At 44.9% G+C, this 26,657-nt stretch overlaps 1 protein-coding gene across 1 annotated transcript in view; it reads left to right on the plus strand.

The window, feature by feature from the left end:
• The window catches only part of LOC120023885 (protein phosphatase 1 regulatory inhibitor subunit 16B-like), a 102,477-nt gene that overhangs the window by 65,316 nt on the left and 10,504 nt on the right, over positions 1-26,657 (plus strand). The window contains exons 4-7 of the mRNA XM_038967988.1: positions 2,102-2,205; positions 11,899-12,023; positions 16,643-16,768; positions 20,023-20,098. Coding sequence (XP_038823916.1) covers positions 2,102-2,205; positions 11,899-12,023; positions 16,643-16,768; positions 20,023-20,098 — 431 coding nt within the window. The remainder of the gene's footprint in view (positions 1-2,101; positions 2,206-11,898; positions 12,024-16,642; positions 16,769-20,022; positions 20,099-26,657) is intronic.

Consider the following 26,657-nt stretch of genomic DNA (forward strand, 5'->3'; position numbering starts at 1 on the left):
CTGCAGGGGCAGTATTGAGTAGCTCTGATTAAAGGTGCCCATTTCAAACGGCCTCGTACTCAATTCTTGCTCGTACAATATGCATATTATTATTACTATTGGATAGAAAACACTCTCTAGTTTCTATAACCGTTGGAATTATGTCTCTGAGTGAAACAGAACTCATTCTACAGCACTTTTCCTGACAGGGAGTGAGATTTCAGAAATCTTGGCCCCTGGTCCCAGGTCAGTTTTAAGGTCCCTGTAAGTGCTATGAGGATACAAACACTGCCTACGCCTTCCTCTAGATGTCAGTAAGAGGTGACAATTTGAATGGAGTCGATTGCGCAATCAGGGCCTGTATAAAAGAGCACAAGGCGGAAGTAGCTTTCTTTTCTTCCTGCGCCTGACGCACGATGGACGTCGGACTGGCTCTCTTTCCAAGCTTTGGTTTAGCCACTTCTAAATCGCCGGTCATGTTTTTACTCGTTATAGGTGTTAAAAACATCATAAGGTAGTTAATTTAAACCGTTTTATAGCAATTTATATCCGTTTAGTGGGATTTTGAGGCATTTCTTTATGATGCACTTTGAACGGCTGGGCACGTTTCCAGTACATGCCGAACGTTAGTGGCCATTTCGACAGGGCAAGAGGACATCTTTCGACCAAAAGACGATTAGACCGGAGAAAGGATACATTGCCCAAGATTCTGATGGAAGATCAGCTCATAGTAAGAAATATTTAAGATGATAAATCGTTGTTCTGTAGAAAAATGTTAAACGCATATTCCGCCATTTTTTTTGGTATAGCTTCGCTTGGCGAACCCTGTATTGCACAGTAAGGATAATTTTAGAAATGTAATTCAGCGATTGCATTAAGAACTAATTTGTCTTTCGATAGCTGTCCAACTTATATTTTTTTAGTCAAGTTTATGAATAGTTATTCATTAGACAAGATCACTGTCAAAGATGGCGCCCGACATTTTCAGGCCAGTTTTGCTACTATTCTCATTGTATAACCACGTTTTTTTGTGGCTAAATATGCACATTTTCGAACAAACTCTATATGTATGTTGTAATATGATGTTACAGGAGTGTCATCGGAAGAATTCTGAGAAGGTTAGTGAAAAAATTAATATACTTTGGCGATGATAACGTTATCGCTCTCTTTGGCTTGAATCAATGCTCGGGTAACGTTTGCACATGTGGTATGCTAATATAACGATTTATTGTGTTTTCGCTGTAAAACACTTAGAAAATCTGAAATATTGTCTGAATTCACAAGATCTGTGTCTTTCCATTGCTGTGCGCTGTATATTTTTAAGAAATGTTTTATGATGAGTAAATTGGTAATACACGTTGCTCTCTGTATTTATTCTAGTCGAGTTGTGATGGTGGGTGCAATTGTAAACTATGATTTCTACCTGAAATATGCACATTTTTCTAACAAAACCTATGCTATACAATAAATATGTTATCAGACTGGCATCTGATGAAGTTTTTTCTTGGTTAGTGGCTATTTATATCTTTATTTGGTCGAATTTGTGATAGCACCTGATGGAGTAAGAAACTGATGGAGTTAGAAAAGTGGTGTCTTTTGCTAACGTGGTTAGCTAATAGATTTACATATTTTGTCTTCCCTGTAAAACATTTTAAAAATCGGACATGTTGGCTTGATTCACAAGATGTGTACCTTTCATATGCTGTATTGGACTTGTTAATGTGTGAAAGTTAAATATTTAAAAAAAATATTTTTTTTTAATTTCGCGCCCTGCACTTTGAGCTGGATGTTGTCATAGGTGTACCGACCTCGGGCTTGCAGCCATAAGAAGTTGACCTAAGTATATATAAACTTCCGACTTCAACTGTATATAACCAGTTTTAAAAACTTACTTCCTCAAGTATTTCCTTTATTTTGTCAGTTACCTGTATATTATCTGGTCAAAGTCCTCATCAGCTGTATATGTATGTTTCTACTCATTCTGTATATCTTTATAAAATGTATGACACTTAAGCATGACTAAGTGATTCCATTAGAAATGGAACCCACGACCTTAAGGTTGGTAGCGCCATGCTTTTACCAACTGAGCCACACTTTTATATGTATCCCTTACGTTACCCAGTGGAGCGGATCTGTTAGCGGTGAACTCTGACGGCAACATGCCCTATGACCTGTGTGAAGATGACCCCACACTGGACATCATCGAGACCGCCATGGCCAACAGAGGTGAGCAACACATTGATTTATTCTTTAGGGAGTCCAACTGAAGTAGGAATCTCTTTGTCAAGGGACGCCTGACACCTGAAGCCGTCGTGGTTGACTGAATCATCACTACCTTTTGACACTTCTTCTAAATTAACAATTTTGATATGAAGAAGTGTTCCGCTTCACGTTTGTACGTATCTACATCTAAGCCTTCATATTATAAGACAACCCCTCTAATCCAGGTGTTTGAATATGTTAGTTAGAATTTGGTCCACAAATGTACCCACATTTCTATTATATGTAAATAGTGTTTGAATAGTGAATGCCATAATGTAGTTATTTTGTTAGATACTTCTCCCTATTAGCTGAAATCTTATTTTTTTCAAAGCCATTTTAGCTAGCTGTTCGGACCGAACATAGCATTGAATGATGGGAATTTGTTGAGCTATACAGACGTTGCTTCCACAGAGTTTCTGAACCCAGAGTCTTTCTGGAACGCTTGTAAGACAGACCAAGCAGACCAGGCCGGGGTTTGGGGTTTGAGAAGTCAATGAGAGAAGTGAACAATTCTTCCTTAGTTGTTCATTTTATCGAAATCTAAAGGTACAACGTAGATTCGAGCGAATGTCTTAAGTAGTCAAACATGTTATTACTCCAACCTCGTGAAAGTGACAAACTGACACGTTTTCAACTTTATATCGGGGGACTGCCTTTGATGGGCTGCACATGCTCAGTTCGGCGCGAGACGACCGTTAGACCCGATGAAGTGTTTCTGCGCATGCGTTTAGCTAGCCAACGTTGTCATAACATCGCCTACAAGTGTGATCGGGGATTTCTATTGGAGAAGCAGTTTCTGCTCTCTTCATACTGTACTGTCTTTGTTGCCTCTGTTCTACCTCACGGACACTAGAGAAGCTTTAATCAAGTTTAATTCTTCCCAAAGGGTCGTTACAGCTGTAATTCTGACAAAGACATGTTCCCATCATCACAAGTGTATATATACTCCACTGTAGACACTCCTTCTCTACAATCCTTACATCTTATGGTTCTACAGGAAGAGGGTAATAGGATAATAAACCACTATTTCGCCCTTCCGGGGATCTGACCTGACCTCCTGACCTCAACCCCTCCTTCACCTAATCCACAGATGTCCTCTCGTATCACCTATCGCATTCCCGTGACTCTCTCCCGTCCACCCAGAACATTCCACAGCCACTCTGTCTTTCTACAGATCTCACTCCTTTATATACTATGTGTCTGATCTATCATGTCTTTAATATCTCAATGTTCAAAGTTTACCCAACATCCAACAGTCCCTCCTCTTGAACAATAGCGTTCTAATGTTCAATTTATATAAACTTGGAAATTACTTCTAAATGGACAAACAATGATAAAAAAACATGATTTAAAAAAACTAACAAATGATTATAAATGAACAAGCAATGATAACAGACATTCCCTGTGAGGTTTATAAACTCAGAGACTTATGACCTCTGTCCTATGATCACACCATACACAATTTTATTTTCATCTTTCATCACACAACAAAATGCCATTCCAGCTGTATCTGCTGTCTTGTTCCATGTCAGATGGAACGCTTTTTGTTTCTCCACTTTCTCCTTCTGGTTCCTGAGAGAGTGATAACATAAGATTTGGAAATTAACAAAAAGTCACACAAAACATAACAGTATTAACAATGTGAAAAACTATGCATAATTATATATGCATGAAAACCACAGTCCGTGACAATTCCCACTCTCTCTTCCCCTGATTCTATGCCTCCAGGACACTCTCTGCTGGGTTCCACAAAAATCAAAGCCCTAAAAAGCTTCCTCATTCTTTCACCCAGTCTTCCCCTTTCGGCCCCAGGTTCCGAGAGGTGTTCCCAAGTCATGTCAATTTTCACTTTGTTCCCCTTCTCCTCCATTGCCACACCCCTACATCCTCTTAAGGTAACTCAGCACTGTATATGCTTTCACATCAATGCCTTCAGCATGTTGTTTAGAGAACAATTACCACAACATCTATCCTCTTTCATATGATGCATTAACCAGTAAAGCAGCTCACCCAACTCTACTATCATGTTTAAAGTAGCTCCCAGACACAACCCATCTGCATGTCTTACAATGGAATCTAGTCTCTCTCTCTTTCACTCCGCTTCCTCTGTCATGGTGTCTTCAAGCTCACCCATTATGCAGCTGGACCTTACTTCACGTGAGAACTATGCACCCACTGAGGAGAGACATGACGATCTTTACCGCTGCAGGTGCTGTAAGGAGTAGTGTGTGTGGACCAAACCAACGCTCTCCCAACACCCCCGCCTGGTGTATCTTGATGTACACTCAATCTCCAGATTTCAGCCCGTGCCCTCGATTATCTCTGCTTTCACCTGAGGATATACACACTGCAACACATGGGTCATTTCCTGACAACACAGACTCTCCTGTTATGGCAAGATCACTAATTTGTGACATTTAAATAACAGCCTCCCCTGTACTTCCATCGGTCTCCCAGTTATCAGCTACCAATCCATGTGACATGAGTCCTCATAAACTGATATCCCAACAATGCTACTATATTAACCCCTGCTACTTCCAACATGGCCCATGACTATAGTCTCACAAAACCCCTCCTTTGAGCAGTAGTCCAGTTCCATGCTGTCAATATAGCATTCTTCACTACAAGTACTGCTCCTTCAGTTACTGTCCCTACAGCTCCTTCAGTTACTGTCCCTACAGCTCCTTCAGTTACTGTCCCTACAGCTCCTTCCGTTACTGTCCCTACAGCTCCTTCAGTTACCGTCCCTACAGCTCCTTCAGTTACTGTCCCTACAGCTCCTTCAGTTACTGTCCCTACAGCTCCTTCAGTTACTATCCATACAGCTCCTTCTGTTACTGTCCATACAGCTCCCTCAGTTACTGTCCCTACAGCTCCTTCAGTTACTGTCCCTACAGCTCCTTCAGTTACTGTCCCTACAGCTCCTTCTGTTACTGTCCCTACAGCTCCTTCAGTTACTGTCCCTATAGCTCCTTCAGTTACTGTCCCTACAGCTCCTTCAGTTACTGTCAATACAGCTCCTTCAGTTACTGTCCCTACAGCTCCTTCAGTTACTGTCCCTACAGCTCCTTCAGTTACTGTCCCTACAGCTCCTTCAGTTACTGTCCCTACAGCTCCTTCAGTTACTGTCCCTACAGCTCCTTCAGTTACTGTCCCTACAGCTCCTTCTGTTACTGTCCCTACAGCTCCTTCAGTTACTGTCCCTATAGCTCCTTCAGTTACTGTCCCTACAGCTCCTTCAGTTACTGTCAATACAGCTCCTTCAGTTACTGTCCCTACAGCTCCTTCAGTTACTGTCCCTACAGCTCCTTCAGTTACTGTCCCTACAGCTCCTTCAGTTACTGTCCCTACAGCTCCTTCAGTTACTGTCCCTACAGCTCCTTCAGTTACTGTCCCTATAGCTCCTTCAGTTACTGTCCCTACAGCTCCTTCAGTTACTGTCCCTACAGCTCCTTCAGTTACTGTCCCTACAGCTCCTTCAGTTACTGTCCCTACAGCTCCTTCTGTTACTGTCCCTACAGCTCCTTCAGTTACTGTCCCTACAGCTCCTTCACTTACTGTCCCTACAGCTCCTTCAGTTACTGTCCCTACAGCTCCTTCTGTTACTGTCCCTACAGCTCCTTCAGTTACTGTCCCTACAGCTCCTTCAGTTACTGTCCCTACAGCTCCTTCAGTTACTGTCCCTACAGCTCCTTCAGTTACTGTCCCTACAGCTCCTTCAGTTACTGTCCCTACAGCTCCTTCTGTTACTGTCCCTACAGCTCCTTCTGTTACTGTCCCTACAGCTCCTTCAGTTACTGTCCCTACAGCGACTTCAGTTACTGTCCCTACAGCTCCTTCTGTTACTGTCCCTACAGCTCCTTCTGTTACTGTCCCTACAGCTCCTTCAGTTACTGTCCCTACAGCTCCTTCTGTTACTGTCCCTACAGCTCCTTCAGTTACTGTACCTACAGCTCCTTCAGTTACTGTCCCTACAGCTCCTTCAGTTACTGTCCCTACAGCTCCTTCAGTTACTGTCCCTATAGCTCCTTCAGTTACTGTCCCTACAGCTCCTTCAGTTACTGTCCCTACAGCTCCTTCAGTTACTGTCCCTACAGCTCCTTCAGTTACTGTCCCTACAGCTCCTTCTGTTACTGTCCCTACAGCTCCTTCAGTTACTGTCCCTACAGCTCCTTCACTTACTGTCCCTACAGCTCCTTCAGTTACTGTCCCTACAGCTCCTTCTGTTACTGTCCCTACAGCTCCTTCAGTTACTGTCCCTACAGCTCCTTCAGTTACTGTCCCTACAGCTCCTTCAGTTACTGTCCCTACAGCTCCTTCAGTTACTGTCCCTACAGCTTCTTCAGTTACTGTCCCTACAGCTCCTTCTGTTACTGTCCCTACAGCTCCTTCAGTTACTGTCCCTACAGCTCCTTCAGTTACTGTCAATACTGCTCCTTCAGTTACTGTCCCTACATCGCCTTCTGTTACTGTCCCTACAGCTCCTTCACTTACTGTCCCTACAGCTCCTTCAGTTACTGTCCCTACAGCTCCTTCAGTTACTGTCCCTACAGCTCCTTCAGTTACTGTCAATACTGCTCCTTCAGTTACTGTCCCTACATCGCCTTCTGTTACTGTCCCTACAGCTCCTTCACTTACTGTCCCTACAGCTCCTTCTGTTACTGTCCCTACAGCTCCTTCAGTTACTGTCCCTACAGCTCCTTCAGTTACTGTCCCTACAGCTCCTTCAGTTACTGTCCCTACAGCTCCTTCAGTTACTGTCCTTACAGCTCCTTCAGTTACTGTCCCTACAGCTCCTTCACTTACTGTCCCTACAGCTCCTTCAGTTACTGTCCCTACAGCTCCTTCTGTTACTGTCCCTACAGCTCCTTCAGTTACTGTCCCTACAGCTCCTTCAGTTACTGTCCCTACAGCGACTTCAGTTACTGTCCCTGCAGCTCCTTCAGTTACTGTCCCTACAGCTCCTTCAGTTACTGTCCCTGCAGCTCCTTCAGTTACTGTCCCTACAGCTCCTTCAGTTACTGTCCCTGCAGCTCCTTCAGTTACTGTCCCTACAGCGACTGCCGTGAGAATAACTCTTGCATGTAATCTGTCAAATGTTCACCGGCTGTTAGAAATTGGGAAAAATATGCAGCCTGAACACAGTAGCTCTGTATATTTACCCAACGACCAGGACCTCAGGGAACTGGTAATTTACCCCGTCGAACACGTGATTCAAAAACAACATGTTAAATCAAAAATAAACGAATTTGAATGGGGAAATAAGGTTTGAGTAGATTGCTGAATCTTTTAACCATACCACGTGGTTTAACTCTTAGACTATCGATACTGACAGAATAAGAACAAGTCTTTGATATTAATTACTAGTCTGCAGCTAGGAATTCGGTATCATTGAACGCAAAGACCGACAACCGCCAAAACATCTATTCTATAACGACATGAATGAATGTCACTCTGAACTATCCATTCTAACCACGACAGAGAGAGAGAGAGGGCGGACAAACTCAACAGAGATCCCGACGACACACTGAGCGTAAATATATATATTGATTGCAATTATTCCCGAATGAGTGAGGGTTTATGTGCAAAGGATTAGCATTTCAATTGTTATAATTATCAACTTTGTAGTGTCTCTTATCTTTCGCGCCCGTATCAGTCCCTCTGTCTAACAAGCCGCCGTGCCGGTTTAGCCCACTAGGGCACATCCCCCTCTCATGTCCTTGTAACCATATCTACTTTGTTTGTTTGTTATGCATTTCTGTGAATTACTTAGTTAGTAAATAAATGATTTTAAGACAATTGATATATGGATGACTCATAGTGAAGACTGGTTTCGTGCAGATAACCAACAATTTACGACGTTCGGAATGAGACTAACGTGAGGTAAAGAATAATTCATTAATCAGAAGACGAAGTGATCAGATATTAAAATATCTGAAAGTTATATTAGGAAAATTATAATTTTGTAATCTGAATATTTTCCTTGGTGCCCCGACTTCCTAGTTAATTACAGTTACATGATTAAGTAGTTTAATCACGTAATAATAATTACAGAGAATTTTTGATAAAGATTCATCTTCAGTTTAATGATGCCAAAGACACGACACTTGTCTTCCTATTTCCACATAATCTGCCATGGTTCACCACCCTAACAGGGCACTAACCTCCCTTCCACATAATCTGCCGGTTCACCACCCTAACAGGGCACTAACCTCCCTTCCACATAATCTGCCGGTTCACCACCCTAACAGGGCACTAACCTCCCTTTCACATAATCTGCCATGGTTCCCCACCCTAACAGGGCACTAACCTCCCTTTCACATAATCTGCCGGTTCACCACCCTAACAGGGCACTAACCTCCCTTTCACATAATCTGCCATGGTTCCCCACCCTAACAGGGCACTAACCTCCCTTCCACATAATCTGCCGGTTCACCACCCTAACAGGGCACTAATCTCCCTTCCACATAATCTGCCGGTTCACCACCCTAACAGGGCACTAACCTCCCTTTCACATAATCTGCCATGGTTCCCCACCCTAACAGGGCACTAACCTCCCTTTCACATAATCTGACATGGTTCACCACCCTAACAGGGCACTAACCTCCCTTTCACATAATCTGCCGGTTCACCACCCTAACAGGGCACTAACCTCCCTTTCACATAATCTGCCGGTTCACCACCCTAACAGGGCACTAATCTCCCTTCCACATAATCTGCCGGTTCACCACCCTAACAGGGCACTAACCTCCCTTTCACATAATCTGCCATGGTTCACCACCCTAACAGGGCACTAACCTCCCTTTCACATAATCTGCCGGTTCACCACCCTAACAGGGCACTAACCTCCCTTTCACATAATCTGCCATGGTTCACCACCCTAACAGGGCACTAATCTCCCTTCCACATAATCTGCCGGTTCACCACCCTAACAGGGCACTAACCTCCCTTTCACATAATCTGCCATGGTTCACCACCCTAACAGGGCACTAACCTCCCTTTCACATAATCTGCCGGTTCACCACCCTAACAGGGCACTAACCTCCCTTTCACATAATCTGCCATGGTTCACCACCCTAACAGGGCACTAACCTCCCTTTCACATAATCTGCCGGTTCACCACCCTAACAGGGCACTAACCTCCCTTTCACATAATCTGCCGGTTCACCACCCTAACAGGGCACTAACCTCCCTTTCACATAATCTGCCATGGTTCACCACCCTAACAGGGCACTAACCTCCCTTTCACATAATCTGCCGGTTCACCACCCTAACAGGGCACTAACCTCCCTTCCACATAATCTGCCATGGTTCACCACCCTAACAGGGCACTAACCTCCCTTTCACATAATCTGCCATGGTTCACCACCCTAACAGGGCACTAACCTCCCTTCCACATAATCTGCCATGGTTCACCACCCTAACAGGGCACTAACCTCCCTTTCACATAATCTGACATGGTTCACCACCCTAACAGGGCACTAACCTCCCTTTCACATAATCTGCCGGTTCACCACCCTAACAGGGCACTAACCTCCCTTTCACATAATCTGCCATGGTTCACCACCCTAACAGGGCACTAACCTCCCTTCCACATAATCTGCCATGGTTCACCACCCTAACAGGGCACTAACCTCCCTTTCACATAATCTGCCATGGTTCACCACCCTAACAGGGCACTAACCTCCCTTTCACATAATCTGCCGGTTCACCACCCTAACAGGGCACTAACCTCCCTTCCACATAATCTGCCGGTTCACCACCCTAACAGGGCACTAACCTCCCTTCCACATAATCTGCCGGTTCACCACCCAAACAGGGCACTAACCTCCCTTTCACATAATCTGCCATGGTTCACCACCCTAACAGGGCACTAACCTCCCTTCCACATAATCTGCCATGGTTCACCACCCTAACAGGGCACTAACCTCCCTTTCACATAATCTGCCATGGTTCACCACCCTAACAGGGCACTAACCTCCCTTTCACATAATCTGCCGGTTCACCACCCTAACAGGGCACTAACCTCCCTTCCACATAATCTGCCATGGTTCACCACCCTAACAGGGCACTAACCTCCCTTTCACATAATCTGCCGGTTCACCACCCTAACAGGGCACTAACCTCCCTTCCACATAATCTGCCATGGTTCACCACCCTAACAGGGCACTAACCTCCCTTCCACATAATCTGCCATGGTTCACCACCCTAACAGGGCACTAACCTCCCTTCCACATAATCTGCCGGTTCACCCTTACAGGTTTAGCAGGGAACCAACCCCACCCAGAATTTACCCCCTAGGATTTACCCTACAGGTACTAGCCTGCTCGAGTTTACCTTCCGGGACTCACCCTATACTTTATAGTACTAGCAGGAACCAACCCACTAGGGATTTACTATTTACTTTATAGTACTAGCAGGAACCAACCTACTAGAGATTTACCATTTACTTTATAGTACTAGCAGGAACCAACCCACTAGGGATTTACCATTTACTTTACAGTACTAGCAGGAACCAACCTACTAGGCATTTACCCCCTAGGACTTACCCTGCAGGTACCAGCCTGTACGAGTTTACCTTCCGGGACTTACCATCTACCATAAAGTTATGACCGGTCGTTACACAATGGGCCTTCCCGAATTAACCTCAGGCTCTCCAGGTCCGTATCCCATAATTTGTTCAGCCTACGATTCTCATCTCCTCAAGATGTCAAAATGAGTGGAAACAGGTATAGGAACTAGCCTACCTTGTTTGTTGCCAGCTCTGCTCTACTGATCTGGACTCTTTGGTTTGACTACATATCGTGGTGAACCCTGCCGACGCCGCCATCTTTTAGGTTCTAATTTTAACTCACGTAAATAACTCACGGACACTAGAGAAGCTTAACCAAGTTCTTCCCAAAGTGTCGTTACAGCTGTAATTCTGACAAAGACATGTTCCCATCATCACAAGTGTATATATACTCCACTTTAGACACTCCTCCTTCTCTACAATCCTTACATCTTATGGTTCTACAGGAAGAGGGTAATAGGATAATAAACCACTATTTCTCCCTTCAGGGGATCTGACCTGATCTCCTGACCTCAACCCCTCCTTCACCTAATCCACAGATGTCCTCTCGTATCACCTATCGCATTCCCGTGACTCTCTCCCGTCCACCCAGAACATTCCACAGCCCACGCTGTCTTTCTACAGATCTCACTCCTTTATATACTATGTGTCTGATCTATCATGTCTTTAATATCTCAATGTTCAAAGTTTACCCTGAATACAACACCTCCCTCAGAGGCACATGTTGCTAGGCAACCCCCCTGGACTTGCCCTGGTAGGCCCCGTCGAAAGCCAGTGTGAGAAACTTGCTCGCAAACGTTTGTGCTATGAAACTAAATAAATACTGCACTCTGAACCACAAAACTTCTTTGCTAGAGTCATGATAGTGCTGTTAGACAAAGCGAGTAAAGTGAACTTCAAAACGTGATGTAGTTTTATTGGAATTTGATAGTCTGAACAGGGTATCGGTCTGTCTCTGTGTGGCTGGCTGACTGAGGGTATCGGTCTGTCTCTGTGTGGCTGGCTGGCTGACTGACTCACTGAGTGTCTGTCTCTGTTTGCCTGCCTAACTGACCGAAATCACTTCCTGTATGTTTGATTGACAGGCATCACTCAGGAGATGATCAATGAGACCCGGGCGTCTGTAGAGAGGAGGATGATGGGAGATATCCAGAAGCTGCTGACGGAGGGAGAGGACGTCAACCACCATGATTCACAGGGAGCTACTCTGGTGAGTTTATAATATAATTAAGCAATAAGGCCAGAATTGGTGTGGTATATTGCCAATACAGTGCATTCGGAAAGTATTCAGACCTCTTCACTTTTTCCACATTTTGTTACGTTACTGCCTTATTCTAAAATGGATTAAATAAATGTTTTCCCTCACCAATCTACACAAAATCCCCCATAATGACATAGGGTTTTAGAAATGTTTGCAAATGTATTAAAAATAAAAAACAGAAATATCTTATTTACATAAGTATTCAGACCCTTTGCTATGAGACTCAAAATTGAGTCTCAGGTGCATCCTGTTTCCATTGATCATCCTTGAGAAGTTTCTACAACTTGATTGGAGTCCACCTGTGGTAAATTCAATTGATTGGACATGATTTGGAAAGGCACACAACTGTCTATATAAGGTCGCACAGTTGACAGTTCATGTCTGAGCAAAAACCAAGCCCTGAGGTCGAAGGAATTGTCCGTAGAGCTCTGAGACAGGATTGTGTCGAGCCACAGATCTGGGGAAGGGTACCAAAACATGGCTGCAGCATTGAAGATCCCCAAGAACACAGTGGCCTCCATCATTCTTAAGTGGATGAAGCTTGGAACCACCAAGACTTCCTAGAGCTAGCCGCCCGGCCAACTGAGCAATCGGAGGAGAAGGGCCTTGGTCAGGAAGGTGACCAAGAACCCGATGGTCACTCTGACAGAGCTCTAGAGTTCCTCTGTGGAGATGGGAGAACCTTCCAGAAGGACAACCATCTCTGCAGCACTCCACCAATCAGGCCTTTATGGAAGAGTGGCCAGACGGAAGCCACCTCCTCTGTAAAAGGCACATGACAGCCCGCTTGGAGTTTGCCAAAAGGCACTTAAAACAATATTCTCTGGTCTGATGAAACCAAGATTAAACTCTTTGGCCTGAATGCCAAGCGTCACGTCTGGAGGAAACCTGGCTCCATCCCTACGGTGAAGCATGGTGGTGGCAGCATCATGCTGTGGGGATGTTTTTCAGCGGCAGGGACTTGGAGACTAGTTAGTGTCAAGGGAAAGATGAACGGAGCCGGGAGATCCTTGATGAAAACCTGCTCCAGAGCGCTCAGGACCTCAGACTGGGGCGAAGGTTCACCTTCCAACAGGACAACGACCCTAAGCACACAGCCAAGACATCGCAGGAGTGGCTTCGGGACAAGTCTCTGAATGTCCTTGAGTGGCCCAGCCAGAGCCCGGACTTGAACCCGATCGAACATCTCTAGAGATACCTAAAAATAGCTGTGCAGCGACGCTCCCCATCCAACCTGACAGAGCTTGAGAGAATCTGCAGAGAAGAATGTGAGAAACTCCCCAAATACAGGTGTGCCAAGCTTGTAGCGTCATAGCCAAGAAGACTCGAGGCTGTAATCGCTGCCAAAGGTGCTTCAACAAAGTACTGAGTATAAGGGTCTGAATACTTATGTAAATGTGATATTTAAGTTGAATTTTTATACATTTGCAAAAATGTATAAAAAACAGTTTTTGCTTTGTCATTATGGAGTATTGTGTGTAGATTGATTAGGGAAAAAAACACAATTTAATCCAAAATAAGGCTGTAACGTAACAAAATGTTGAATAAGTCAAAGGGTCTGAATACTTTCCGAATACACTGTATACCACGGCTAAGGGCTGTTCTTAGGGACGACGCAACGCTGAGTGCCTGTACACAGCCCTTAGCCGTGGTATATTGGCCATATACTACAAACCCCCGAGGTGCCTTATTGCTATTATAAACTGGCTACCAACGTAATTAGACCAGTAAAAATAAATGTTTTGTCATACCCATAGTATGCAGTTTGATATACCACAGCTGTCAGCCAATCAGCATTCAGGGCTCGAACCACAAGGTTTATCATTTATAATATACCTACAAACTATAGATTATTGAGTCTATACATACAACTTATAGGGAGACGGACACAAGGAGGGAGAGGACATCAACCACCACGACTCACAAGGAGTTACTCTGGTGAGAGGGACATAGCCCCCAGAGTAGCAACACAAACTGTATTGTCCCTTTGTCTTGGACAACGACAAATCATATCCTATGTACACTAGAGAGCCCACACAGATACAGGCTGTGGTACAGTTGTAGAACAGGCACCATCCAGACAGCATTCACATAGGAGGCTCCACCACTTCTGTGTGATGCATTTCCATCTCAAGATTGGGGCTTAAGATATCATAAATTGCTCGCAAGGATTTGTCACAATCTAATACAAAACGCAATTGGATCAAAATGGGAAAGGTACATTACATGATACTACCCCAAAATAACTTTAGTAAGCTTCAAGATTTACTCCCAAATGCCGTGATTGAAGAAGATTGTCATCCAGCTTCATGACTCTGTTAATCTGTGTTTGCCGTATGATGCTAACAGTGAAAGTAGAGCAACACAGAGAGAATCTAGACCTTTGGCAGAGAGGGACATTCAACTGGTATTATGGGCCCGTCCCAAACGGCACCCTATTTTCTATATAGTGCACTATAAAGGGGGCCATTTGGGCAGAATATGTTATGTAAGATGTGTTAGTCTTCCAATACAGTTTAGATTCATTATGATGCAGCATTATGTGACCTGCTCTTTGTTCCAGTAGGAGCTGAAAGGAATGTCAAGTAGGTCATGTGATCTGAAAATAAATAATGGTTGAATAATGGTTTTTGGGTCAAAGGTCATATAACCAATCAATGACCACACAACGTGGACTAGTATTAATGCATCTAGTTTACTGGGAAAGGTCACCCTCGCACACAGACAGACACGGACAGACACGGACAGACACGGACAGACACGGACAGACGCGGACGGACAGACGCGGACGGACAGACGCGGACGGACAGACGCGGACGGACAGACAGACAGACAGACAGACAGACAGACAGACAGACAGACAGACAGACAGACAGACAGACAGACAGACAGACAGACAGACAGACAGACAGACAGACAGACAGACAGACAGACAGACAGAAAGAGACAGACAGACAGAAAGAGAGACAGAGACAGACAGACAGAAAGAGAGACAGAGACAGACAGACAGAAAGAGAGACAGAGACAGACAGACAGAAAGAGAGACAGAGACAGACAGACAGAAAGAGAGGCAGAGACGGACAGACAGAAAGAGAGACAGAGACGGACAGACAGAAAGAGAGACAGAGACGGACAGACAGAGAGACAGACAAACAGACACAGACAGAAAGAGAGACACACACACACACACACACACACACACACACACACACACACACACACACACACACACAGACAGAGAAAGAGAGACACACACACACACACACACACACAGACAGAGAAAGAGAGACACACACACACACAGACAGAGAAAGATAGACACACACACACACACAGACAGAGAAAGAGAGACACACACACACACACACACAGACAGAGAAAGAGAGAGACACACACACACACACAGACAGAGAAAGAGAGACACACACACACACAGACAGAGAAAGAGAGACACACACACAGACAGAGAGAGAGACACACACACACACACACACACACAGACAGAGAGAGAGACACACACACACACACACACACACACACACACAGACAGACAGAGAGAGAGAGAGACACACACACACACACACACACACACACACACACACACACAGACAGAGAAAGAGAGAGACACACACACACAGACACAGACAGAGAGAGAGAGACACACACACACACAGACAGAGAGAGAGACACACACACACACACACACACAGACAGAGAGAGAGACACACACACACACACAGAGACAGAGAGAGAGATACACACAGAGAGAGCCTGATTGAAGATGTAAAACTCTGAGACATCCTAGTGACTTACTACAGGCACACCAGCAAGAGAGGCCTAGGGAGGCCTAGGGAGGCAAGGGGAGGCAAGGGATGAACCATTTGGCTGACTCCCCTTTCACCCAGCTGGGATCTCCATCCTCACTGAACCAGTCATTTAACAAGCAGCCAGTCAGGCCATCCAGTACTCCTAGAATTGAGCAGTTTGGAAAATAAGTCAACATATTATTTTACTGTATCTAATTTATTTGAGTGAGATTCATGAGATCTGGCAGTGACTCATTCAGATTCCTTTTTTCTTGGCCCTGAAACAAGGTCAGTTCACTCAAGGTTTATTTCTCAATTTAGTGGCCAGGCGTAAAGAGAGCATACATAAATCAACATACATTTTGTATCAGAGTTAGCTTCCTGCTGTGGTCCCGTCCCAGCCTGTCTGGTAGATTTCTGAGGATACAAGGACAGGTAATGACACAAGGGGATTCCAAGAAGGCATTAGATATATACAAATAAGAGGTAAGGAATCCTTGCAAATAAAACGATTTGTTAAAGTAGCCAACACTATACCTCTCAAATTCAAATCTGAACCTGGAAGACCGTTCCACTGCCCCCCCCCCCCCCCCCCCCCCCCCCCTTCTCTTCCCCTCTAATCAGGGACTGATTTTAACCTGGTTACAATGAATGTTCAGGAAGAAGAGAGAACTAGCAGTCGTCTGGACCTGGTAGGGTGAGACTGAAATACCCTCTGAAGTGACTCTGTTCCATTGGTCTCCTCTCCTGTCCCTCATGCAGCTCCACATTGCAGCAGCCAATGGTTACGTCCAGGCCGCTGAGCTGCTGCTGGAGGGAGGGGCCAGGATGGACCTGAGAGACACTGACGGATGGCAGCCGCTCCACGCTGCAGCCTGCTGGGGTCAGGTGAGGACACACACACACCACACACACAGCCTGCTGGGGTCAGGTGAGGACACACACACACACACCACACACACAGCCTGCTGGGGTCAGGTGAGGACACACACACACACCACACACACAGCCTGCTGGGGTCAGGTGAGGACACACACACACACCACACACACAGCCTGCTGGGGTCAGGTGAGGACACACACACCACACACACAGCCTGCTGGGGTCAGGTGAGGACACACACACACACCATACACACAGCCTGCTGGGGTCAGGTGAGGACACTAGTGAACACACACACACACACAGCCTGCTGGGGTCAGGTGAGGACACACACACACACACCACACACACAGCCTGCTGGGGTCAGATGAGGACACTAGTGAACACACACACACACACACAGCCTGCTGGGGTCAGGTGAGGACACTAGTGAACACACACACACACAGCCTGCTGGGGTCAGGTGAGGACACACACACACACAGCCTGCTGGGGTCAGGTGAGGACACACACACACACCACACACAGCCTGCTGGGGTCAGGTGAGGACACTAGTGAACACACAGACACACAGCCTGCTGGGGTCAGGTGAGGACACTAGTGAACACACAGACACACAGCCTGCTGGGGTCAGGTGAGGACACTAGTGAACACACAGACACACAGCCTGCTGGGGTCAGGTGAGGACACTAGTGAACACACAGACACCCAGCCTGCTGGGGTCAGGTGAGGACACTAGTGAACACACAGACACACACACACACACACACACACACCACACACACAGCCTGCTGGGGTCAGGTGAGGACACTAGTGAACACACAGACACACACACACACACACACACACACCACACACACAGCCTGCTGGGGTCAGGTGAGGACACTAGTGAACACACAGACACACACCACACAGACACACACAGCCTGCTGGGGTCAGGTGAGGACACTAGTGAACACACACACACACACACACACACACACACACACACACACACACACACACACACACACACACACACACACACACACAGCCTGCTGGGGTCAGGTGAGGACACTAGTGAACACACACACACACACACACACACACACACACACACACACACACACACACACACACACACACACACACACACACACAGCCTGCTGGGGTCAGGTGAGGACACTAGTGAACACACACACACACACACCACACTCCCTCACACACACCACACTCCCTCCCTCACACACACACACACACCACACTCCCTCCCTCACACACACACAGCCTGCTGGGGTCAGGTGAGGTAATACACACACAAGGAGGGGACAGAAACACCCACGGGCGTACACACACACACACACACACACTGCTGCACAAGGTCACACACACACACACTGCTGCACAAGGTCACACACACAGGCCACATACACAAGGACAGACATACAGATTATTATTTTATATTTATTTTACCTTTATTTAACTAACCAAATCAGTTAGGAACAAATTCTTATTTTACAATGACGGCCTACCCCGGCCAAACGCTCCCCAAACCCAGACAACGCTGGGCCAATTGTGCTCCGCCCTATGATGCATACAAATAAACACACACCCACTCTCTACACATGTAATTGAGGACTTGGTGGACTGTATATTCTTTAGGTTAGGTTTTACTTAGTGTTCTCTTCCGTTCTCTCCCATGTGCTGGTAACCGGTGACAGAGGATTACGGTCTGGTTTAATGGCGCTGAAAATTGACAGTACGGCCACGGAACAGCACAGTCTATGTAGTGTATGGTTTAGGGCACTTTAAGGCTTGGATTGGCAGCTTGTGATGAGACAGACAGACAGACAGACAGACAGACAGACAGACAGACAGACAGACAGACAGACAGACAGACAGACAGACAGACAGACAGACAGACAGACAGACAGACAGACAGACAGACAGACAGACAGGTTTTGATTGGCAGCTTGTGATAACAGACAGACAGAGAGACCTGTGGTCTGGAAGTAAAGCGAGAACTGAAGATACTGTACAATAGTGATTGACACATATACATAATACCATCTCTAATTCACTGTGCTAGAACCATTATGCACGTAACAGTGGTGACAAATGTCCTCCTGGGATTACCTGGGAGACTGAATGTCACTGATGGAACGCTGCTGTGATCTAACAGTCCAAACAACTAGGGAGTGAGCTAGCAGGACACTAGGAGAAAGGAGCACCTGACTACTAGGGAGTCAACTAGCAGGACACTAGGAGAAAAGAGCACCTGACTACCAGGGAGTCAGCTAGCAGGACACTAGGAGAAAGGAGCACCTGACTACCAGGGAGTCAGCTAGCAGGACACTAGGAGAAAGGAGCACCTGACTACCAGGGAGTCAGCTAGCAGGACACTAGGAGAAAGGAGCACCTGACTACCAGGGAGTCAGCTAGCAGGACACTAGGAGAAAGGAGCACCTGACTACCAGGGAGTCAGCTAGCAGGACACTAGGAGAAAGGAGCACCTGACTACCAGGGAGTCAGCTAGCAGGACACTAGGAGAAAGGAGCACCTGACTACCAGGGAGTCAGCTAGCAGGACACTAGGAGAAAGGAGCACCTGACTACCAGGGAGTCAGCTAGCAGGACACTAGGAGAAAGGAGCACCTGACTACCAGGGAGTCAGCTAGCAGGACACTAGGAGAAAGGAGCACCTGACTACCAGGGAGTCAGCTAGCAGGACACTAGGAGAAAGGAGCACCTGACTACCAGGGAGTCAGCTAGCAGGACACCAGGAGAAAGGAGCACCTGACTACCAGGGAGTCAGCTAGCAGGACACTAGGAGAAAGGAGCACCTGACTACCAGGAAGTCAGCTAGCAGGTTGAAGGTTGTCTTTGCCCATGTCCCAGCTGTCCATACTGTGCAGTGCTACTATAACTAGGAGAAGGCGAGGCTTGGTGTCGTGTATGATCGGACCAGGTCCAGGCTTCACAGGTAACTCGATCCATCTTGATCGGGGAGTTAACATCTTTATCCAGCTCGAAGGACTGAGGACTTGGTGGACTGTATATTCTTTAGGTTTGACTTGATGTGCCCTTACCAGCAGACTGGAGAGAACTGGCTAAGTAATACCTAACCTAAAGAATACTCAGTCCACCAAGTCCTCAGTTCCAGCAGACTGGAGAGAACTGGCTAAGTTAAACCTAACCTAAAGAATATGCAGTCCACCAAGTCCTGTTCCAGCAGATGATCGTGGATAGCCGTGTAAATACTGATAGTCTCTATGGTTCCAGATGCATGTAGCAGAGCTGCTGGTTTCTCACGGTGCCAGTCTCAATGCCAAGACCTTCCTAGAGGAGACTCCCATTGGTAAGTCTGCCCCAACCATAAAACCTACCTACCTAACCCTACCTACCTACCTATCTACCTACATAACCCTAAACCTACCTAACCCTACTTACCTACCTAACCCTGAACCCTACCTACCTACCTATCTACCTACCTACATAACCCTAAACCTACCTAACCCTACCTACCTACCAATCTACCTACATAACCCTAAACCTACCTAACCCTACCTACCTACCTACCTACCTACCTAACCCTGAACCCTACCTACCTACCTATCTACCTACATAACCCTAAACCTACCTAACCCTACTTACCTACCTAACCCTGAACCCTACCTACCTACCTATCTACCTACCTACATAACCCTAAACCTACCTAACCCTACCTACCTACCTACCTACCAATCTACCTACATAACCCTAAACCTACCTAACCCTACTTACCTACCTAACCCTGAACCCTACCTACCTACCTATCTACCTACCTACATAACCCTAAACCTACCTAACCCTACCTACCTACCAATCTACCTACATAACCCTAAACCTACCTAACCCTACTTACCTACCTAACCCTGAACCCTACCTACCTACCTAACCCCTACCTACCTACCTAACCCTGACCCCTACCCACCTACCTAACCCTGAACCCTTAACCCTACCTACCTACCTAATCCCTACCTACCTAACCTCTACCTACCTACCTAACCCTATCTACCTAACCCTATCTACCTACCTAACCCTACCTACCTACCTAAACCCCACCTACCTAACCCTACCTACCTACCTAACCCTGAACCCTACCTACCCTACCTAACCCCTACCCACCTACCTAACCCTGAACCCTACCTACCTACCTACCTACCTAACCCTGAACCCTACCTACCTACCCTACCTAACCCCTACCTACCTAACCCTATCTACCTAACCCTATCTACCTACCTAACCCTACCTACCTAAACCCTACCTACCTACCTAACCCTGAACCCTACCTACCTACCTACCTACCTACCTAACCCTGAACCCTACCTACCTACAGTTGAAGTCGGAAGATTACATGCACTTAGGTTGGAGTCATTAAAACACATTTTTCAACTACTCCACAAATTTCTTGTTCACTTCTTTGGGACTGGGGGGCAGTATTGAGTAGCTTGGATAAAAAGGTGCCCAAAGTAAACTGCCTGCTACTCAGTCCTAAAAGCTAGAATATGCATATAATTAGTAGATTTGGATAGAAAACACTCTGAAGTTTCTAACACTGTTTGAATGATGTCTGTGAGTATAACATAACTCATATGGCAGGCAAAAACCTGAGAAAAAATCCAACCAGGAAGTGGGAAATACTTCGTTTGACATGTTTCTACGAACTGTAATATGATTTTTCGTCTGAACTTTCGCCTGGACTTGCCCGCGCCTCCTGAGTTTGGATTTGTGTACTAAATGCGCAAACAAAAAGGAGGTATTTGGACATAAATGATGGACTTTATCAAACAAAACAAACATTTATTGTGGAACTGGGATTCATCGGAGTGCATTCTGATGAAGATCATCAAAGGTAAGTGAATATTTATAATGCTATTTCTGACTTCTGTTGACTCCACAACATGGCGGGTATCTGTATGGCTTGTTTTTGTGTCTGAGCGCCGTACTCAGATTATTGCAAGGTGTGCTTTTTCCGAATTTTCTTTTTTAAATCTGACACAGTGGTTGCATTAAGAAGAAGTTTATCTATAATTCCATGCATAACAATTGTATCTTTTAGCAATGTTTATTATGAGTATTTCTGTAAATTGTTACATGTATTGTGTAACATGAAGTCCTATGAGTGTCATCTGATGAAGATCATCAAAGGTTAGCGATTCATTTTCTCTCTATTTCTGCTTTTTGTGACTCCTCTCTTTGGCTGGAAAAATGGCTGTTTTTCTGTGACTAGGTGCTGACCTAACATAATCGTTTGGTGTGCTTTCGTCGTAAAGCCTTTTTGAAATCGGACACTGTGGCTGAATTTACAACATGTTTATCTTTAAAATGGTGTAAAATACTTGTATGTTTGAGGAATTTTAATTGTGGGATTTCTGTTGTTTTGAATTTGGAGCCCTGCAATTTCACTGGCTGTTGTTGTGGTAACGTCCCGAATATCCCAGAGAGGTTAACTATAGTTTTGGCAAGTCGGTAAGGACATCTACTTTGTGCATGACACAAGTAATTTTTCCAACAATTGTTTACAGGCAGATTATTTCACTTATAATTCACTGTATCACAATTGACATAATTTGAGTCAATCGGAGGTGTACCTGTGGATGTATTTCAAGGCCTACCTACAAACTCAGTGCCTCTTTGCTTGACATCATGGGAAAATCAAAAGAAATCAGCCAAGACCTCAGAAAATAAATTGTAGACCTCCACAAGTCTGGTTCATCCTTGGGAGATATTTCCAAATGCCTGAAGGTACCACGTTCATCTATACAAACAATAGTACGCAAGTATAAACACCATGGGACCACGCAGCCGTCGTATCGCTCAGGAAGGAGACGCGTTCTGTCTCCTAGAGATGAATGTACTTTGGTGCGAAAAGTGCAAATCAATCCCAGAATAACAGCAAAGGACCTTGGGAAGATGCTGGAGGAAACAGGTACAAAAGTATCTATATCCACAGTAAAACAATCCTATATCGACATAACCTGAAAGGCCGCTCAGCAAGGAAGAAGCTACTGCTTCAAAACCGCCATAAAAAAGCCAGACTACAGTTTTCAACTGCACATGGGGACAAAGATCGTACTTTCTGGAGAAATGTCCTCTGGTCTAATGAAACAAAAATAGAACTGTTTGGCAATAATGACTGTCGTTATGTTTGGAGGAAAAAGGGGGAGGCTTGCAAGCCGAAGAACACCATCCCAACCGTGAAGCACGGGGGTGGCAGCATCATGCTGTGGGTGTACTTTGCTGCAGGAGGGACTGGTGCACTTCACAAAATAGATGGCACCATGAGGAAGGAAAATTATGTGGATATATTGAAGCAACATCTCAAGACATCAGTCAGGAAGTTAAAGCTTGGTCGCAAATGGGTCTTCCAAATGGACAATGACCCCAAGCATACTTCCAAAGTTGTGGCAAAATGGCTTAAGGACAACAAAGTCAAGGTATTGGAGTGGCCATCACAAAGCCCTGACCTCAATTCTATAGAAAATTTGTGGGCAGAACTGAAAAAGCGTGTGCGAGCAAGGAGGCCTACAAACCTGACTCAGTTACACCAGTTTTGTCAGGAGAAATGGGCCAAAATGCACCCAACTTATTGTGGGAAGCTTGTGGAAGGCTACCCGAAACGTTTGACCCAAGGTAAACAATTTAAAGGGCAATGCTACCAAATACTAATTGAGTGTATGTAAACTTCTGACCCACGGGAATGTGATGAAAGAAATAAAAGCTGAAATAAATAATTCTCTCTACTATTATTCTGACATTATTCTGACACTTAAAATAAGGTGGTGATCCTAACTGACCCAAGACAGGGAATTTTTAAATCTATTTGGCTAAGGTGTATATGTAAACTTCCGACGTCAACTGTATGTAACCCTAAACCCTACCTATCTACATACATAACCCTAAACCCTACATACCTACATAACATTAACCCTTACCTACCTATCTACATAACCCTAACCCCTTCCTACCTACCTACATAACCCTAACCCATTCCTACCTACATAACCCTACCTTCCTACATAACCCTAACCCTACCTACATAACAATAAACCCACCTACCTACCTACATAACCCAAACCCTACCTACATAACCCTAAACCCTACCTACCTACATAACCCTAACCCTTCCTACCTACCTAACCCTAACCATACCTACATAACCCTACTGACCTACATAACAATAAACCCACCTACCTACATAACCCTAACCCTACATAACCCAAACCCTAATTACATAACCCTAAACATACCTACGTAACCCTAACCCTATCTACATAACCCTACCTACATACATAACTCTACCTGCCTACATAACCCTATCCCTACCTACATAACCCTACCTACATAACCCTACCTACCTACATAACCCTAACCCTGCATAACCCAAACCCTAACTACATAACCGTAAACCTACCTACATAAGCCTACCTACATAACTCTAAACCCTACCTACCTACCTACCTACATAACCCTAAACCCTACCTACCTACCTACATAACCCTACCTACCTACATAACAATAAACCCACCTACTTACATAACCCAAACCCTAACTACATATCCCTAAACCCTACCTACCTACATAACCCTAACCCTTCCTACCTACCTACATAACCCTAACCCTACCTACATAACAATAAACCCACCTACCTACATAACCCTAACACTACATAACCCAAACCCTAATTACATAAACTTATCTACATAACTCTACCTGCCTACATAACCCTATCCCTACCTACATAACCCTAACCCTACATAACCATAACCCTACCTACATAACCCTAACCCTATCTACCTACATAACCCTAAACCTATCTACATAACCCTAAACCCTACCTACCTACCTACATAACCCTAAACCCTACCTACTTAACCCTACCTACCTACATAACCCTAAACCCTACCTACCTACCTACCTACCTACCTACCTACCTACCTACCTACCTACCTACCTACCTACATAACCCTAAACCCTACCTACCTACATACACTACTGTTCAAAAGTTTGGGGTCACTTAGAAATGAACTTGTTTTTGAAAGAAAAGCACATTTCTTGTCCATTCAAATAACATAAAATGTATTGGAAATACACTGTAGACATTGTTAATGTTGTAAATGACTATTGCAGCTGGAAAAGGCTGATTTTTTTGAACGGAATATCTACATAGGCGTACAGAGGCCCATTATCAGCAACCATCACTCCTGTGTTCCAATGGCACGTTGTGTTAGCTAATCCAAGTTTATAATTTTAAAAGGCTAATTGATCATTAGAAAACCCTTTTGCAATTATGTTAGCACAGCTGAAAACTGTTGTTCTGATTAAAGAAGCAATAAAACGGGCCTTGTTTAGACTAGTTGAGTATCTGAAGCATCAGCATTTGTGGGTTCGATTACAGGCTCAAAATGGCCAGAAACAAAGACCCTTCTTCTGAAACTCGTCAGTCTATTATTGTTCTGAGAAATGAAGGCAATTCCATGTGAGAAATTGCCAAGAAACTGAAGATCTGGTACAACGCTGTGTACTACTCCCTTCACAGAACAGCGCAAACTGTCTCTAACCAGAATAGAAAGATGAGTGGGAGGCCCTTGTGCACAACTGAACAAGAGGACAAGTACATTAGAGTGTCTGGTTTGAGAAACAGACGCCTCACAAGTCCTCAACTTGCAGCTTCATTAAATAGTACCCGCAAAACACCAGTCTCAACAGCGAAGAGGCGACTCCGGGATGCTGGAGACAGACTTCCACCGGTCTAATGTCCATTGCTCATGTTTCTTGGCACAAGCAAGTCTCTTCTTCTTATTGGTGTCCTTTAGTAGTGGTTTGTTTGCAGCAATTTGACCATGAAGGCCTGATTCACGCAGTCTCCTCTGATCAGTTGATGTTGAGATGTGTCTGTTACTTGAACTCTGAAACATTTATTTGGGCTGCAATCTGAGGTGTAGTTAACTAGTGAACTTATCCTCTGCAGCAGAGGTAATTCTGGGTCTTCCTTTCCTGTGGCGGCCTCATGAGAGCCAGTTTCATCATTGTGCTTGATAGTTGAAAACTTTGAAAGTTATTGAAATGTTCTGCATTGACTGACCTTCATGTCTTAAAGTAATGTCGTTTCTCTTTGCTTATTTGAGCTGTTCTTGCCGTAATACGGGCTATTTTACCAAATAGGGCTATCTTCTGTATACCACCCCTACCTTGTCACAACACAACTGATTTGCTCAAACGCATTAAGAAGGAAAGAAATTCCACAAATGAACTTTCAACACGGCACACCTGTTAATTGAAATGCATTCCAGGTGACTTCCTCATGAAGCTGGTTGAGAGAATGCCAAGAGTGTGCAAAGCTGTCATCAAGGAAAAGGGTGGCTACTTTGAAGAATCTGTTTAACACTGTTTTGGTTACGACATGATTCCATTTGTGTTATTTTATAGTTTTGATGTCTTCACTATTATTCTACAATGTAGAAAATAGTAAAAATAAAGAAAAACCCTTGAATGAGTAGGTGTCCAAACTTTTGACTGGTACTGTATAGTGAGCAATATGTTTGGAACATCAAATCGCAGTATCGCATTGCAATACATATAGAATCGCCTACCTAAGTATCGTGATAATGTTGTATCGTGAGTTCCCTGGCAATAGCCAACCCTACTATACTGTATACATGATTGCTGTACTAGGGTCTAAAACGCCATAAAACCAAACCTATAGAGTTGTGGAAACTGAGTATTTATCCAGAACCATCTCAGATAATTCTCGCCTCACACTTTCTGTGTTGATGCCGGATGGAGTTCAAGGAACCTATAGATGGTGCCTAAACCCAACTCTGTTGAAATACGCAGAACTTTGTCAATTTATCAGAGATCAAATTATGTTTTTT

Source organism: Salvelinus namaycush, chromosome 2 (assembly GCF_016432855.1).
Source record: "Salvelinus namaycush isolate Seneca chromosome 2, SaNama_1.0, whole genome shotgun sequence".
Lineage (NCBI taxonomy): Eukaryota > Metazoa > Chordata > Actinopteri > Salmoniformes > Salmonidae > Salvelinus > Salvelinus namaycush.